This window comes from Fibroporia radiculosa (genome assembly GCF_000313525.1).
Source record: "Fibroporia radiculosa TFFH 294 genomic supercontigs, scaffold1239, whole genome shotgun sequence".
Taxonomy (NCBI): Eukaryota; Fungi; Basidiomycota; class Agaricomycetes; order Polyporales; family Fibroporiaceae; genus Fibroporia; species Fibroporia radiculosa.
In genome coordinates, this window is record NW_012133276.1 from 88,075 (window position 1) to 103,380 (window position 15,306).

At 53.1% G+C, this 15,306-nt stretch overlaps 6 protein-coding genes across 6 annotated transcripts; all 6 read right to left on the reverse strand.

The window, feature by feature from the left end:
- Window positions 1-195: 195 nt before the first annotated feature.
- Window positions 196-1,922, reverse strand: FIBRA_02372 (uncharacterized protein; the record flags this gene model as incomplete). Its single annotated transcript, XM_012324235.1, has 3 exons — window positions 196-1,375; window positions 1,427-1,795; window positions 1,852-1,922. The coding sequence occupies 3 exons, from the start codon at window positions 1,920-1,922 to the stop codon at window positions 196-198; spliced, it is 1,620 nt and encodes a 539-aa protein (XP_012179625.1).
- Window positions 1,923-2,731: 809 nt separating this feature from the next.
- Window positions 2,732-5,120, reverse strand: FIBRA_02373 (uncharacterized protein; the record flags this gene model as incomplete). The annotated part of the gene is made up of 8 exons (XM_012324236.1): window positions 2,732-2,963; window positions 3,020-3,136; window positions 3,185-3,721; window positions 3,776-3,802; window positions 3,852-4,021; window positions 4,078-4,096; window positions 4,159-4,259; window positions 4,644-5,120. 8 exons carry the CDS (start codon window positions 5,118-5,120, stop codon window positions 2,732-2,734), a joined length of 1,680 nt encoding a protein of 559 aa, XP_012179626.1.
- A 382-nt stretch (window positions 5,121-5,502) lies between these two features.
- FIBRA_02374 (uncharacterized protein) lies at window positions 5,503-8,246 on the reverse strand (the record flags this gene model as incomplete). Its single annotated transcript, XM_012324237.1, has 5 exons — window positions 5,503-5,717; window positions 5,860-6,921; window positions 6,979-7,334; window positions 7,948-7,989; window positions 8,056-8,246. The coding sequence occupies 5 exons, from the start codon at window positions 8,244-8,246 to the stop codon at window positions 5,503-5,505; spliced, it is 1,866 nt and encodes a 621-aa protein (XP_012179627.1).
- Window positions 8,247-9,280: 1,034 nt separating this feature from the next.
- On the reverse strand, window positions 9,281-10,364 carry FIBRA_02375 (uncharacterized protein; the record flags this gene model as incomplete). The annotated part of the gene is made up of 5 exons (XM_012324238.1): window positions 9,281-9,343; window positions 9,397-9,425; window positions 9,481-9,515; window positions 9,571-10,054; window positions 10,097-10,364. The coding sequence occupies 5 exons, from the start codon at window positions 10,362-10,364 to the stop codon at window positions 9,281-9,283; spliced, it is 879 nt and encodes a 292-aa protein (XP_012179628.1).
- Window positions 10,365-10,720: 356 nt separating this feature from the next.
- Window positions 10,721-12,394, reverse strand: FIBRA_02376 (uncharacterized protein; the record flags this gene model as incomplete). The annotated part of the gene is made up of 11 exons (XM_012324239.1): window positions 10,721-10,845; window positions 10,895-10,958; window positions 11,018-11,273; window positions 11,330-11,370; window positions 11,422-11,460; window positions 11,514-11,722; window positions 11,777-11,882; window positions 11,936-12,004; window positions 12,056-12,107; window positions 12,157-12,212; window positions 12,269-12,394. The coding sequence occupies 11 exons, from the start codon at window positions 12,392-12,394 to the stop codon at window positions 10,721-10,723; spliced, it is 1,143 nt and encodes a 380-aa protein (XP_012179629.1).
- A 1,523-nt stretch (window positions 12,395-13,917) lies between these two features.
- FIBRA_02377 (uncharacterized protein) lies at window positions 13,918-14,714 on the reverse strand (the record flags this gene model as incomplete). The annotated part of the gene is made up of 2 exons (XM_012324240.1): window positions 13,918-14,225; window positions 14,279-14,714. The coding sequence occupies 2 exons, from the start codon at window positions 14,712-14,714 to the stop codon at window positions 13,918-13,920; spliced, it is 744 nt and encodes a 247-aa protein (XP_012179630.1).
- Between the last annotated feature and the right edge of the window lie 592 nt (window positions 14,715-15,306).

Genomic DNA, 15,306 nt, shown 5'->3' on the forward strand with positions numbered 1-15,306 from the left:
GCGGTATGTAGTAGATACACCCACTGCCGATGCAAAGTAGAATGCTGTGCGGGGAGGGGTTCGTAGAATCATCGATAGCCAACCTTATAAAGACTTCGGACTTGTATGAATCAGCTCCGACATCATCAAGAACAGACTGCGACATACTCAGCGTAGGGAACGTAGTCGCCACCACCACATTCTTGCTAGACTCGGTCACGAAACACCCTTCGATCGACCAAGTACAGATAGCGTCTTTCTCCGAATATGTCTAACTGTGGCGGGAACATAATAATGCTCTCCTTCCTCGCTGAAGGATTCACGCTGCGGATGCTCCGACTCGTGTCCTCTCTCGTGTTCCCCTTCAAGCCGCGCCACCATTCGCTTCCACAGACCCATATGTGACGGGGACGTCTGCGCTGGCTCTGCGATGTGCGCAAACCCGGCTGTCCGTATGGATGACGAGCTGGATGAGCCAGAGGGAGAAGACGATAATGGCGGTGCTGCAGGAATGACAGGGTCCACGCTCGCATTTACTGGCGAGAGAGGGCTGCCTCCTTGGGAAGACTCGTAAGCATGCACCGCTGCCGGAGAAGTTTCCGCGGCGTGTGGAGGCTGTGCCCAGGAAATATTTCGAGCATGGCGGCTGACTGATAGCTCCTCCTCATTCTCTCCGTCTTCATCTTCCATGTGGTCGTCTGCGAGGGACACCGCGCCTCCCGTGCGCCTTTGGAATACGCTGGTAGTGGGGCTCGCCGCTGCGCTGCCGAAGTCCCAGCTATCCACCGTTCCCCAGGCTGTACCAGAACCCTGCTTCTTGCGCTTCGAGACACGCTCCATGCGCTCCACAAGCGGCGGAAGGCCCTGCAGCACTTTCCCCACCAAATACTCTTTCCGCTTCGCCCCACGGAACAGTGGCATGGAAAGGAGTTCCTGCGCCGTTGGCCGACGTGCAGGGTCCTTGTCGAGGCAACGTGCCACAACGTCCTGCAGCGCACGCGAGTATGTATGCGCACCCGAACGAGCGCGTTCGAGCGTCGGCGGCGCGTCGCGCACGGTCTGGAGTAGTGCAGTGTGCGTTGCGAGCAGGGAGCGCGGGGCGCGGCCTTGTGTGAGAGCGAGCGCGGTGATGCCGAAGGACCATATGTCAGCCGATGCGTCGTACGGCCGGCCGTTGATCACTTCGGGTGCCATATAGCATGGCGTGCCGACAAAAGACTTGCGGCGGGCGATAGGCCGGCCGGAGGAGAGTGTAGAAGACGACGGAGGGATGTCCTCCGTATCCCAGAGGAAAGCGGCGACGCCAAGGTCTCCGAGCAGGACGGTGCCGTCATCGTCAATGAGCAGATTGGCGGGCTTCACGTCGCGATGCATGAGGCCATTGACATGCAAGTAGCTGCGAAAGATATGTCAGGAATACTGAGACAGAAAAGGAGAGTAGACGCACTTGAGGCCTTCTAGAGCCTGCTTCAGGATGCATTTTACGACCTCTTCCTCCATCCCCTCTGGCCAGGCGAATCGCATCACATCGACCACACTGCCTGCGTTCATGAGGCGCAGGGCAATATACAGCTGGTGACCGTCCGTCCACGAGCCCCGGACGCGAAGCACGTTGGGATGCTTGGAGAGGGACATGAGCTGCGTCTCACGCTGGAGCAATTTCAGAGTGCGGGGTGGAAGACGATCCAAATCAAGGACCTTGAGCGCACACGGAAGGGGTTGGGGGGCATCGGGAGGGCGATACTTGGCGGCGTAAACGGTAGATGAGGCGCCAAAACCTATGGGTGCGCCAATGGCATAGTCGGACGAGTTGTTGCTGCAAGGGGTGTTCAATCTCGGGTGACCAGGGCAATGACATAGGGGAACGTGCACCTGTAGAGCTGCCACTCATCCCTGACTGCGCCAATAAAATTCTTGGATATGCGGTCGGCAGCTGTGTTCATGATGAGCAGACACGGAAAGGAGGGGAACAAGGAGGAGACCGTCGTTCCATCGTCCTAGGCGGGCGGTACCAGCCACAGCGCAATCTCGGATCTTCCACGCGGCAGGCTCCCGGCGACGCGAGCCTCTGCAGCGGCGCAGGGGTCCTCCTCTGTCTCGCCACTAAACAGCATCAGTGCAACTCCCGAATGCGTCTGACAAAGACTCACTTGTTCGTGCGTTTGATACAGCTTCGGCTGGCCCCAGTAGTGTGAGACATCATCACACAAGTACTAGCAGCAGCGTTACTTTGTGCCAGCATCATATACTTACTGCACGCCTCCCCCGTCGCCGGTAAACCACGTCGTCTGGCCAAACCACTGAGCATGAATCCTCAAGCAACGGAAAGCACTTCTCCAACGCAATCAGGATGGAGACAAAACAGTTCGAATTCATTTTCCTCCAGCACGCGCTCCATATATGCGCATGACGTAAAGACGGATGCCGAATTATCCGCCGGCCAAACCCGCCAGAAACACTTCATATTAGACTATTGCAGACACGAGATATTTCGAACAAACGAATATATGTATTAGCGCGCGGTCATATACAGATGGACGCCATGTACAGTACTGTCCAAACTATGCCGGCAGATGTCGTCAAAAAAATCAAGCAGACCATCGAAAGGAGGGGGCAGAGCGAAAAATTTATATAATAACTGAACGAGACGATGCAGGCAGAGACCAAGCATAGATGTGGGAGAATTCAAGAGACAATGCGAGCCTCATGATGGAGAGTCAGGAGCTCAACATAGCTTCTGAGCAATTCTGTTTTACGGCCGCCTGTAGCCACCGCTCGGCTCAACATCGCGAGAACTTCGCGCAGGATAATCTCTGCCAGAGCCTGAACCTCGAGGAGGGGGAGCAGAGCTACCATTTGCATAGCCGCTACCTGCGAAGCCGCCAGAAGAGCCGCCATTGTAAGGAGCACCAGAACCGCCCTGGTAGGCTGCAGAGTCATACCCATTAGACGCAGAACGAGCAGGAGGACTCTGGGATCGACGACTAAGATAGCAGGCACATAAGAAGCATGTGGTTGCAACGACATACGACGCGCTCACCGATATCTAGCAGCAGGAGCCTCAGAACTACCAGCACGAGGAGGATAATCAGCGTAGCGTGAGGGCGGAGGGGACGCTGGTCGGCCTCTGACTTCTGGTGGAGGTGCTACGTAGTCACTGAGGTGGTCTATCAGAAGAGTGCTGGCTGAGAGAGAATTATCTTACCGAGGTGGTCTGTCATAATCGTCACGAGAACGAGGCACTGGCCCGCCAGGAGGCGTCCTAGGTCGCGCAGCTGCTGGCGGCGGGTAAGGATAACGATCCGAAGGAGGTGGGGGTCTTCTCTCATAGCGTTCATAGTAGTCTCGAGGTGGAGGGGGACCATAGCTACGAGGGGGATAGCCAGGAGGAGCATCAGCCTCAGGAGGATAATAACCACTACGAGACTCGTAGCGAGCGGAAGGAACAGGCGGCGGGGGCGGGGGCGGAGGACCCCTCATCCTGAAATCATCATAATCACGACCGGAACGGACGGAAGGGGGAGGATAGTCGCGAAACTCTCTAGGCGGAGATGGCGGTCGCCTAAAGTCACGTCCAGGCAGAGGCGGGGGGAAATCATAACCATAGCGAACGTCACGAGGTGGGTAACGAGCGTAATCATCACGGTACGGAGGATAATCTCTTGCAGAGGGTGGATAGTCCCGAGGGGGCTGAATTCGGTCAATCAGCGGTGCGTCGATTGGATGGGGACGGCGATGATTCCTGCACAAAATACGTAAGCGTGTGTCATTCATAACAATTCTCCGACACGCTCACCCATTAGGCATATGGTTAGGACATTCCCTATCATAGGTATGTCAGTGTTGTACATAACAAGGACACGAAAATATACCTAGCCCAATGACCGACCTGACCACACTTGAAGCACGCTCCCGGGTCGCCGCTGTACTTAGCAGTTCTTCCACCACCGTGAGAGAGTTCGACACGAATTTTATTACCCATGAAATAGCCTTCATGGTACTTTGCTACACTCTCCTCCGCAGCTTCACGGCTCTCAAATTCCTGAAAGGGGTCCAGAGTGAGATAGCGTAAACAAAAGGTGCGATACCTCAACATACCACGAAGCCGTATCCGACCCTGTCCAAGGTCAGTTGATTAATATATGTATACTTCAGGAGAGGACGAGTGGTAGCACTCACTTGAGTTCTATGTTCACGATTGTTCCAATTTTACCAAAGCAACTTTCCAAATCTTCCTTTCGTGTATGTTCTGGCAACCCGCCGATGTAGACCTTATTCGGCTGCAAAGGATGAGAATGAATGTCCGATTTAGATAGAGCGCGTGACATGCGAGTGGGAGCCGTCAGTCTAAGCAAGCCTCTGAGAGCAGCGACAAAAGTACAGTACAATACAAGCAGAAGAAAGCAAAGACGAGCGTGCAGAAGCCAGCCCCATAGGACGTGTCGGCCACATCACAGCCGCAGCGCCAACAATCGCATCAGCTTATCGTGTCACGCTTGCTGAAGATCCTGCGGGCAGGCTAGCAGGCTCAGTAGCACTAATGCAAGAGGGTAGACGAGTGGAAAGCACAAGTGCAGAAGGCGGGGGCGCATTTCCAGACAGAACAGAAGCCAGCAAACGGGGCACTAGAGGATACATTAGAAAACAAGAGAGCAGATAAGCACCTTGATCTGTTTTTCACCGCGATAGCCCGCGTCAGACTTTGCGCTTGAGCCCGGATTTGCACCATCCCCCGCAACAGAGCCACCGCGAGCATAGTCTGCACCGTCAGTGGTCTGCGGGGCCACTCGGTCGTCGCCAGTGAGATGGCCGCCGTTGTCAACGTCGCCTTGTGCAGGCATGACTACGTCGCGAGGGTGGTCGTCCATGTCGTTCCACTTTTCTTGCGGTTGGAGGGCTGCACCGTTGGGAATAGGGGACGCGGCCATTACGAACGTTGCAAGCAGAAACAAGCGCCAGGGCTCCAGGGTTCCCAAAATTTGCGCGCCTCCAAGTTGAGACTCCGCCCGGATATTGCCTAACACTGTGGCGTCATATACGGATACGAAGATCGCATCTCGTGCTGGCCACTGGCAGAACTCGAGCAAGCGACGCAACTGCAACGGTTGGACGAAGACAAATAAGGACGAAGATTTAAACATTGGTAAGCATAGTAATAACTACAGATAACTGCACATATTAGGACCAAACATCATCTGATAGAATAGACACCGGCGCGACATCAGCCCCATAATGGCTCCAGGAATAAGAGGGCAAGCTGCGGGTATGCATGTACTATAGGGGAATCCCTCATACAGGAGACGAAAATGTCTAATGGTCTAGCTGCAAGGAGAATGTTAGATTGTGAGCGAATACACGATCGACGTTGCAGGAAAAGTGCCAAGCAAAACATTACGGGACGGCGGTAGAGCCGTCCACGGAGAGCCAACATACCATCAATCGTACCATAAAATAATCGCATGAAGGAAAGAAAACTCCCGACAGCGTCCGACAACGCGGGCGGCAGGAAAACGGCCGGATAGGTCACCATGTCCATAGGCCTTCATCAGTCATATCGACCTCCAGCCACCTGTGCTCTTTCAGATCGCGCGCATGTCGACGTTTGCGGAAATCAGGGACAAGCATTGGCTCAAGGAACTCGCACAGTGCGTCAGCGGCTGCTTCTTCCCAGAAATATTTCTCGGCCATGACCCGCCTCAGCGGCCAAGGCTTCAGATTGCGGATGTATCGCAGATTACCTATCATGGTGAAACAAGGACACGAGTAAGCAAGCACTACTCAAGCAATAGAGGTGGATACGCATGAGGACCGAGTACCCGAGTGGTGCACAGCACCGTACCCTTATCGTACCCCACACATCCAAAAGAGGACAGGACTCACCGGCGCTGTCAAAAAGGTCGCGGCTGAATCGCCCCCCAAACTTCACCTCCAAGTCGATATCACCCAACAATTCCATGATTTGCGCCATATGATCGTCGTCTCTCCCGAAAACACCACCCTGGCTCTGGGGATCGAATAAATATTCAGCGGTGAGCAGCTCAAAAATCACGCAAGCTGCGCTCCAGATATCCGCAGTGGCACCCCAATCCGTACGTCCGAGAATGACTTCAGGTGAGCGGTATTGACGAGTCTGGATATCCTCTGTGAAGTGCCTGTGTGAAGGAGTCGCGTTGCCCAGATCAGCGATCTTGATGAAGATGGGTGGTGATAGAGGTGACACGGGTGGAGGAGACGGTGCACGGTGAGTGGGTTCTGGCAGGCAATTCGTTCCTGGAGACCAGGAGGAAAGACTACCCCCAGAGTGTAACTGTGATGGAGAGGAGTTCGGTCTGCTGAGTTTTGGGGGCGCAGTCTGGGAGAGAAGTGACGGGCCAGCAGGGGGTTTTAAGGGCGGCTGCTGTTCTGTCACCACTGGCAACGTCTCTTGACATATGCACGTACACAAGCATGCCGTGCATGGTCTGGTCATGATTGACAACTTGTTCACTTCGCTCGTGACGCTTCCAAGGGACGTTAAGGTCGTCTCGTTGCTAAACGACGTGACGGTGTTCGGCGACATGGGTGCGCACTCGGAGCTTCCGCTCGAACTGGCCGACAACTCTGGGGTTGATCCGCTAGAGTCCTTCCAACTGGGTCCCTGTTTTCCCTTCAACTTCCTATCCAAAAGACTGCGCACACTCTGCATACTTGCAATGCGCGACATCTGCAGCCCTTGTCGTAGATTTGGGCTGGATCCGGCACTGCCCAGAGACGTCGGACTGGACAATGGTTGGGAGTCGAAGATCTGCACTTTGCGTTCGCGTGTGACGGGTGCGAGTCGCGGTATGGCTACACCCGATCGTGTCAGCTGTTTCGGTGGAACGCCCACCTGACGACACGTTGGAGAGGGGGACTTCGCTAGCTCGGCTTGTATGTGCTCTTCCACATCCGGAATAGAAATCACTAACGCCAGCCGTTTGATTAGCCTTCCTACCTCCCGCAAGCACACAGGTCACGTACTTATATTCTCCGGCTTGATATCTGTGTGGATCAGGTCACATTCGTCATGCAGGTACTCTAGTCCAAGCAGCATCTGTTTTGCTATTACTTTCACAAGCGCCGCAGGGACACCCGTCTTCTTGTGACGCTCAATCAGGGCCAGCAAATTCTCTCCAAGGGGCTCGAACACGATGCACACGTGTACGCCCTCTGGACCACAATGCGAGAATGAGTCGAGGAAGGAGACAATGTGCTCTCGTCCAGGGTGCTCCGGGGTCTCGTCTCTCACCTGGCTCAAGAGTTTGATCTCATCACGGGCCGTCTCCGCATACCGTCCCGCAGACTTGACCACTTTGAGGGCAGAATGATGATTCGTTCTGCAATCAGAGGTCAGTTAAGTGTCAGAATAGTAATACAATGGATAGCCAATCCCCCATTGCAGGAATCGCATAAAGTCACGTTCTGATTGCGATCAACAGCGGCCGAAACCATCCATTCCGGAATTTCCATTGGATTGACCAGCCCACTCCGATCAGCGGGTGAGTGATCCATCAAAGTTGGTATCAATTGCCGTAGTCCAAAAGAGTCACTGACTCTGTTGTGGTCCCAGAACTCATACATGCGGATTGGACAGACGCCAGCGCACTTGTCAGGTGTGTCTGTATGTCATCGGGAGATCTGCATGTACGATATCTGTACCTCGATGTACGTCAAGTGGCACACGACCACGCGCACTTCCGGACGCACATATCATACTAGGTGGGTTCCGTTCCAGTGTGCACCACTCCATAAACAAAGATAGGTTAACGAGATGCAGGCAGAGAAGATTAAAGCGCTGTGGGTGATAACAGGTATAGTCTACCCGGCGTGAAGAATGTCTGGATGGAGTGCTTGCGGCAAGCCGCGTAAGTGCAGCCAGGGGCGCTGAGAACACACCTGAACATGCGGGGATGGCAAACAAAGAGGGGGACTGGTTGATAGAAGACTTACTGGGTGTCCCTGACGAGCCAGACGGTCGAGAAGTGGCCCCAACTATGAAACATCGTTGATGAGTGCTCCAGAAGCATCGGTCAACACGGAGAATGGAAACAAGCGTACCCAAGCTTTCGGAGGATCACGTAGCGGTCGTCCTTGAATGTGTCCTGGACTTTGACCTGGAGATAGCCACCAGAGTTGTATTCGGCAGGGGATTCCTCATCTTTGGAGTGGACATCGGCGACGGGGAGGATCTTTGGGCCAGCGGAGGTGACGACGTATTCGTACTTTGCACAGGGTTGCTTGGGGGCCATAGACAGGGGACGTGGAACGGGGGCGGACGAACGAAGGACAGGGCCTCCCTTATCGCTGTCCGGCCTCGACGTCGGACGCTTGTCACGCGTCACGCGTCACGCAGAGCCGCTGCCCGCATCTATGTGACGTGCGTGACACCGATAAGCTTTACGCTGTGGCCGGTCCTTGGGCTCGCTTCGCCCGCCGCCTGCGCCGCCAGCCCGACACGCCACTCGCGGCCACAGCCTGGCAGCGACAGCGCAGCAGAACTGCGTCAATCTGTGTCTCCGCCGCGCTACGCGTTGACAAGACCGGCGTACGCTCTCGCAGGTCCAACGACTAACGATCAATCAGTCTCCGGCGGCCTCCCGCTCCCATCCTGCAAACGTCCATCGATGTCGGTATCCTCTCTTTTCAGCAGACCGTCTCCGCAAAGAACACCCGGACCCGAGCTCAACGACACATTTCCTGATCCACCCAGGCCCATCCAGTGAGAACTGAATGGCTTTCACCAAGCAAATCCAGACCCAGTGCGTAGATCCGGGTTCCCGTCAGACCCGGTCCACTCCTAGTCGTCGAACAGAGGTCGCGTGTGCGCGGGATGTGGGTGGCCGGCATTTAAATAGTCGCCACAAACCCTGGATACCTTGAGCACCATATATTAGACCGGCCGTCCAGACCAGAAGCTGCGAAATCGAACCCGCCGACGCGCGCGTGCCGCAGAAGATATAAAGCTGACGCTTGGTGATAAGTACCCACTCTGCATGCGAACGACTTTCAATCCCAAGATTACCCACAGCTCCGCATCACTAAGCCACGCAAGGGAAGCCATGCGGCTCATGAGAAGCGGAAGAAGTTGCGAGGGAGAGTTGTGTGAGAAGTTAGGCAGATAACAAACCTTAGCACTGATTTGCGCACTCGTAATCTATATATGTGTGATATCATGCACGTAGTCTTTAAGGCGATGATCGCGAAAGCAAGTCGTCATCGGCAAGTGTTCATCTACAGACTCCATTATATGCTGTAATCGCTAAGCTCTACATCGGTACGTCTATTAACCAATGACAAGCAAGCCGTTAGCCTCGTCGAAATCGTACTGGGGGACTTCGAGATTGGACTAGCCAAAAGTTGAGGTCAGTAGACATGAGCACTATATGGTACCACACTTACCGGAGCAGGACCCTTGCGTATACGACCAGCTGTGACAGACAGCTTTAGATCGGCAACAAAAAACAGGCTGCGGAAAACACTCACAGATATCATAGTGGGATCCGTGGCATGGGCAGAACCTGTAGAAACACAAACGTTGGCAAACTGATCCATTGATGAACTCCAGGCACGCACCATCCACCATAATCACCTGCCTCGCCAATGGGCACACAACCCAAGTGAGTGCAGACACCCAGCATGACTAACCACTCTGGCTTTTTCGTCCTGTCCTCATCTGATTGCGGGTCGCGAAGAGACTTCCAGTTGGTGCTCCTCGCATCCTGGACCTCATCTTGCGTGCGGTGCCGAATGAAGACGGGCTTGCCACGCCATTTGATGATGGCGTTCTTGCCTTCGGGAATGCTCGCGAGCTCAATTTCGACTTTCGCCATAGCCAGAACGTCCGCCGACGCAGCCATAGTCGCGAGGAACTCTGTCACAGTGGACTTTGCGACGGTCGCAGACAGCAAGCCAAGCGAGCCAATCATGAAGTACGCGACGCCGCGGTTGGTCGACTCGGACTTGGCCTCATAGTGCGAGAAATCGGGGACTTGAGGGGCATCCTTCGCGGGTACGGACGAGTGGATGAGGCGTTTCTGGAAAATGCCGGTGGAGGGAGCTACAGGTCGGAGGAGACGCGGTCAACACGTCGCAGACATACGCAGGGAAATACCAGCAGCTAAGACCGCTTCCATACCATTTACGACATTCCTCGAGACGAGGCCCACAGATGAGTTGGCAGATACACCTCCAACCCACTTTGGAGGGACGTCCGACCGAGGACCGACACCATGCCCATGTCCGTGTCCGTGTCCAGCAGGCTCACGAACAGAGAGATTAATGAGGGAGGCACTAGGTACACCGGACGCAAGCGTGCGGACGGTGGGAGGCAGGGTAACAGCTTTTTTGGCGAGCTGGATGGCGGCCATGGAGGGAAAGGGGACGAGCTCGACGTTGCTCGCGGTGACGATGAAGGAAACAGGTGCGGAGTTTGAAGCAGGCGCCGGTAGGTTATACCCGTTCTTTCCCGACGCGGGCGCTAGCGAGTGCTACTCAAGTACTACCTTCAACGGGAAGCATACTCGGGCCCGCGGACGAAGATTGGGCCACTGTATAAGTAGCCTGTTAGCCTGACAATCCGTGTACATTGGTTTGAAGCATTCGTCGCCAGGCTAAACTTATTGAAAAAATCTCAATATGCTTGTCGTCATTCATGTTATACATCGTGCCGTTCATTATCTAAACATAGCTATATAGAGCCTTTCCCAGTCACCAAGGCTTTCATTCAATTCAATGTCACAGATTGTCTCGCCAGATGCTCGTTCAAGCAAGCAAGGACTCGTTGTTTGGGGTATTTTGGCGCCGCGGGTATATTGTTATATTTGAGCAGACGACGGAGTGCGTCCGGATCTGTACAACGTCAGTACAGGCAAAAAATTACAGAGGGTTTTACGCGCACAGTCTGTGATGATTCCATCTACATTCAATGCAAGAACGTGTTCAACAAGATTAAAATGGTTAACCTAACACAACGTTTCTGAATAAGCGCCGTCTGCGTAGAGGAACGAGGCAATAAACGTACTGTCCAGACTTTGACTTCCATCCCGAACTTGTGAGCTTCATCGACCATGTCTCCTGTGGTGAAAGCCATGTAGTCTGGCATCAAGGGATCTTCTCCTGGGCTGAAGTCGCTTTTCGCTGAAGGTGATAAGATATTAGCGCCAATAGCATGTGCTGCCTGCGCGACTTGTTGGCCCTGGGTGGGGCCTGGAAATGAATCCAACCGTAAACCAGCTAGCCATGGAGATGTGCTGTTGTCTGGCATGTAGCCGTAGTCACTGTTTTCCCGACGACATTTGAGCACCCCCATGAATACTTCGGCAGGTTAACTTACTCGTCAATGAGAGCCGAGAGGCGCATTGATGGATTATAAGCCTGCAATATTGATTTCAAAATACCTACTATGCGAACACAAGAATCCCTCACCTTCATGGCAATTAGAGTCCTCCAATCAAAGCTTTCATACTAAAACACTCAATGACTACTCTTTTTTGGACCGATCCAAAATCCTCACTCACAGTTATTGATGAAAAGTAGGGACTAGCAGAAAAAACAGCGCTCTGTTTAGAGACAAAAGTATCCACATCCATCGTACGATTTGGATGACGGGCATCAATCTTGGATTCGATGTTCCACTGTATGTGATGTGCAGGGTCCGCGCAACCTACGAAGTCGAAGAGCTCTTGAAGAGTCGATATACGTATACCCGGATATGTCAACTGCAATGCTAATTATGATACTCGCTCAGCAGCTCGTAACAGTTGCAACGGAAAGGACGTACGGAAAGCCTCCTGCCGCTTTGAACCGCAATCTACAGTCTTTATCTGCGCCAAGGTGAGATTCGCGATGAATTTTCCAACGTATGGAAAATCGGGATCTCCTGGAAACTTCAAAATTAATCAGCCACATGATGCAAGTGATGGAGAGTAATGCAACACACCGCTGGCGCAGTATCAACACATTTCTCAGGTGTGATACTCGTATCATGCCATACGACGACGACACCGTCCTAAAAGCTGAGCTGAATCTCAGAAGAAACCTGATAAAACGATCTAGTTACTTTAGTGATCCCATTGTCCACCTCTATGGTTGAGACGCCTTCGATCAGACCCCTGGTCGTGACATGTCAACCCAAGGCGAACATTAAGAGATATTATGTACCAAGCAGTGCTAGCAAGGGTATTCTCAACAGCAATACCTCTTCCTCCTCTATGCCCCTACAGTCCAAGCTGGTGAGCACACCGAAGGCACGAAGCAATCGACGATCTCTCACCTGGATATCATAATGTCGAGGACGGCCAAGTGCAGTTGCCGCATTCAGTGGTTCCTGCGCTGGTGACGCAAGTATCGTCAAAGCATGATTGGCGATATTTGCCAGAACACCGAGGGGGGTGAACATAGCGGGAGGTACGCGGGGATGATGGAAAGTTCGGCACCTCCTTCTGGGACGAGTGCCTCAAGATATGCGTGAAGACCGGAGACATTACGACGACAAAGACGCAGAACAAAAGCACGTTCGACGGGAAACTTCAGGAGAACGTCACTTAGCGTGTGCTCCGGGACGAACGTTCCTGCTCGTCGCCTCCGACCGGTGTGAGGATCGGCCCAATCGGGCAACAGGGGCGCCAAATGCGGCAACTCGAAACGTTGGTCACCATTCGCAGACAGAGCTTGTGGCCCTGGGTAAGCGATCAGCGAGGCGAACGTGCAACGGGTCAAGTCGCTCGGGGACAGGAAGATGATAGGCAAAAATAACGCGACGGATACACTTTGAAATATTGGATCATTCCTGGCGGTGGCGCATCGTCTAGCTCGGGAAATCTCCGAGTCCGAAGTTCACAGGTCGATAAAAACGACTCAGCCTATCAACTAGGGGATGTCGGGTGCTCTAGGAATCCCTTCCCACAATGCGGGTTAGTAAAGGGGGGATTGCTAACAAGAGTATCATAAACAGGATGCACTGCACAAGTAATTAGTTACAGGCGTTGCATCACAATTCCCAACACTGCAAGCTAAGTTGTTACATACCATATATAACTAGGCACATATTGTCCAGGGCATAGCGAGTTGACCAGGCACGAAACCACAAACTTTGGGAAGAAGCGATGACCGCGCGACTCCGGGTGTTGTGCAGATTATCGAGTATGCAGATCCCATTCTGGATAAATTGAGCAGATTTCTCGGCTTTGAGGTAGAGGTCATTTTCCGATCTAGTTAGACGACACCCAAGATTCAGGGCAAAACACCGCACATGGCTAGGATGCACTCTTCGGCAGGCCGGGCGACTCGCCTTGTGGGGCAAGCTTCGTATCTGTCGCCCCAACGCCTGCGAGACCCAAGTTCCTCCATTCATCTCGTTCCATCAAACCCCTTCGTGTACCAGTCAAGGGCAGAACTAAGAGTAAACGGTTGAAGGACACACTTAGTCATCCGACATTCCAAGTAGTCGCGATTTAGATGGCGGCATGGCGTTGAATTGTTTGAATTCTTGCGCAGACAATCAAGATACACTTTCATATAATCTTTGCATTCTCCTGCAGCACAACTCAACATACGACATCGAAAGCAGAGGCTACGAGTCTTACCATAATGATCAAGAGGGAATGATCCTCTGTCCTGTCAGGAGATGAGTAACATGTCCTTATTTCTATTCATGAAGTAGATACCGGAGGGCTCGGCTGGGAGCCGATAGATATGGATGGTGGCCGACCAAAAGACATTGCGTCGCTGCTCCTGCTCAATGCGTGTGAACGCGTCCTACTCAGGCTGGTGTTACGCGACAGTCCGCAGTTCACGCCGGCTATTGGCGCCGACGACGAGTTGCCAAAAAAGGAGAATTCCGAATTCACAGATTCAGGTGGCCTTGGTTTGGTCGATGGTATTCCAAATTTCATGCATCACAGCCCTGAAAATATATAGACATCAGGATTGTCTCTCCTTTCCTTTCTCTTCTGCCGTGAATCCCCCTTCCGCTGAACTGCTATCGTTGCCTACTTCTCTGTCTCGATCTGTTATACTGGTTTGGCGTGGGGCAAAAGGCCCAATCTCTCCTGAGTCGGATACAACGCCAGTTGCTCGCTTACTCTTGAGCATGACGATCTCCTTCAACCACCCATTCTCTCTCCGAAGCTCCGCTGCTTCTGCCTCAAGCTCCTGCACTCGACTTGAAAGGTCGGATATCGTGCGTTCAAGGTTCAGTGTCCACTGTTTCTTTTTGATTCGGAACCGCGCTGCGAGATCGTGTGAGTTCGTGCTAATGAGAGATGAAGCTGTGACTTCTCACCTGACGCTGCAGTATTTCGTCTTCTTTTGTCTTCCGCAATGACAATGGGTTCGACATCTGTATTATCCATTTCAGAACGAAGTGCAGTCTCTGTTGGCGACGCTGAGGATGTCCTGCCGACATCGAGCTCGTTACTAGAATATTGAGGGACTTGGCCGCTTCCGAGGGATGACAACGGCTGTGGCATGTATAGCCCCTGATGCATTTGCTGCGGGAGCTGACCATACTGATTCTGCATTTGCAGGTACTGTAACCATGGAAGTGCAGCAAGCAGTGCTTGCGCTGGGTTCGGGATCTGCTGCGCCTGCATATTCAGCGGCATTTGAGGTGTCTGCGCAACTTGGGGCAGTGGTGCGGGAGGGGGAGGTGCCCCTTGTAACGCGAGCAGTGCTCTAGTAAATGCTGCCTCATCATATCCTTGGGGAAGAGTTGTCATCTGATTATTGCTAGCGGGAAACTGGTTGACAAAGCCGGAATCAAGGTGACTTTCAGCCTGTTTGGTCTGTTATTACCCCGTTATTCTCAAAGTAACTTATGCACTTGCCCTATGGCTGGGGCCTGGGACTGGATATGAAGACACGGGCTGGCTTATTGACCGTGCTCGACGTAGTCCCGGAGACTTCGTAGAGGGTGCACCGCTGCTAGAGGGAAAGTTGTTGTCCATGGGTGTTCCGGACTCGGTAGTAACCAACAATATGGATGTTTGATTTCATATTTACATTTGCAAGATGTGACCCTCGATAGCGACAAACCTCGTCATTCGGATTTGAACTTCTTATTTGATATATAAGAACCTGCATACAGTTAGCTGCGCCTTGGCTAAGCCCAGCAACCAACTCTCTTTGAAACGAATTGAACGGAACGGGCTCGCAATCTAGCCAGTTGATTGCGACACTGCGACACACAAGCGCCCATTCACGTGACCGTAGTACACGTGATGGAGGTGACGTATGCAAGGACGCGCGTTGCGCGTCTCGACTCTCATCGACGACATTGAGACTTGATTGAAACCTGGCAATCGCAGGACG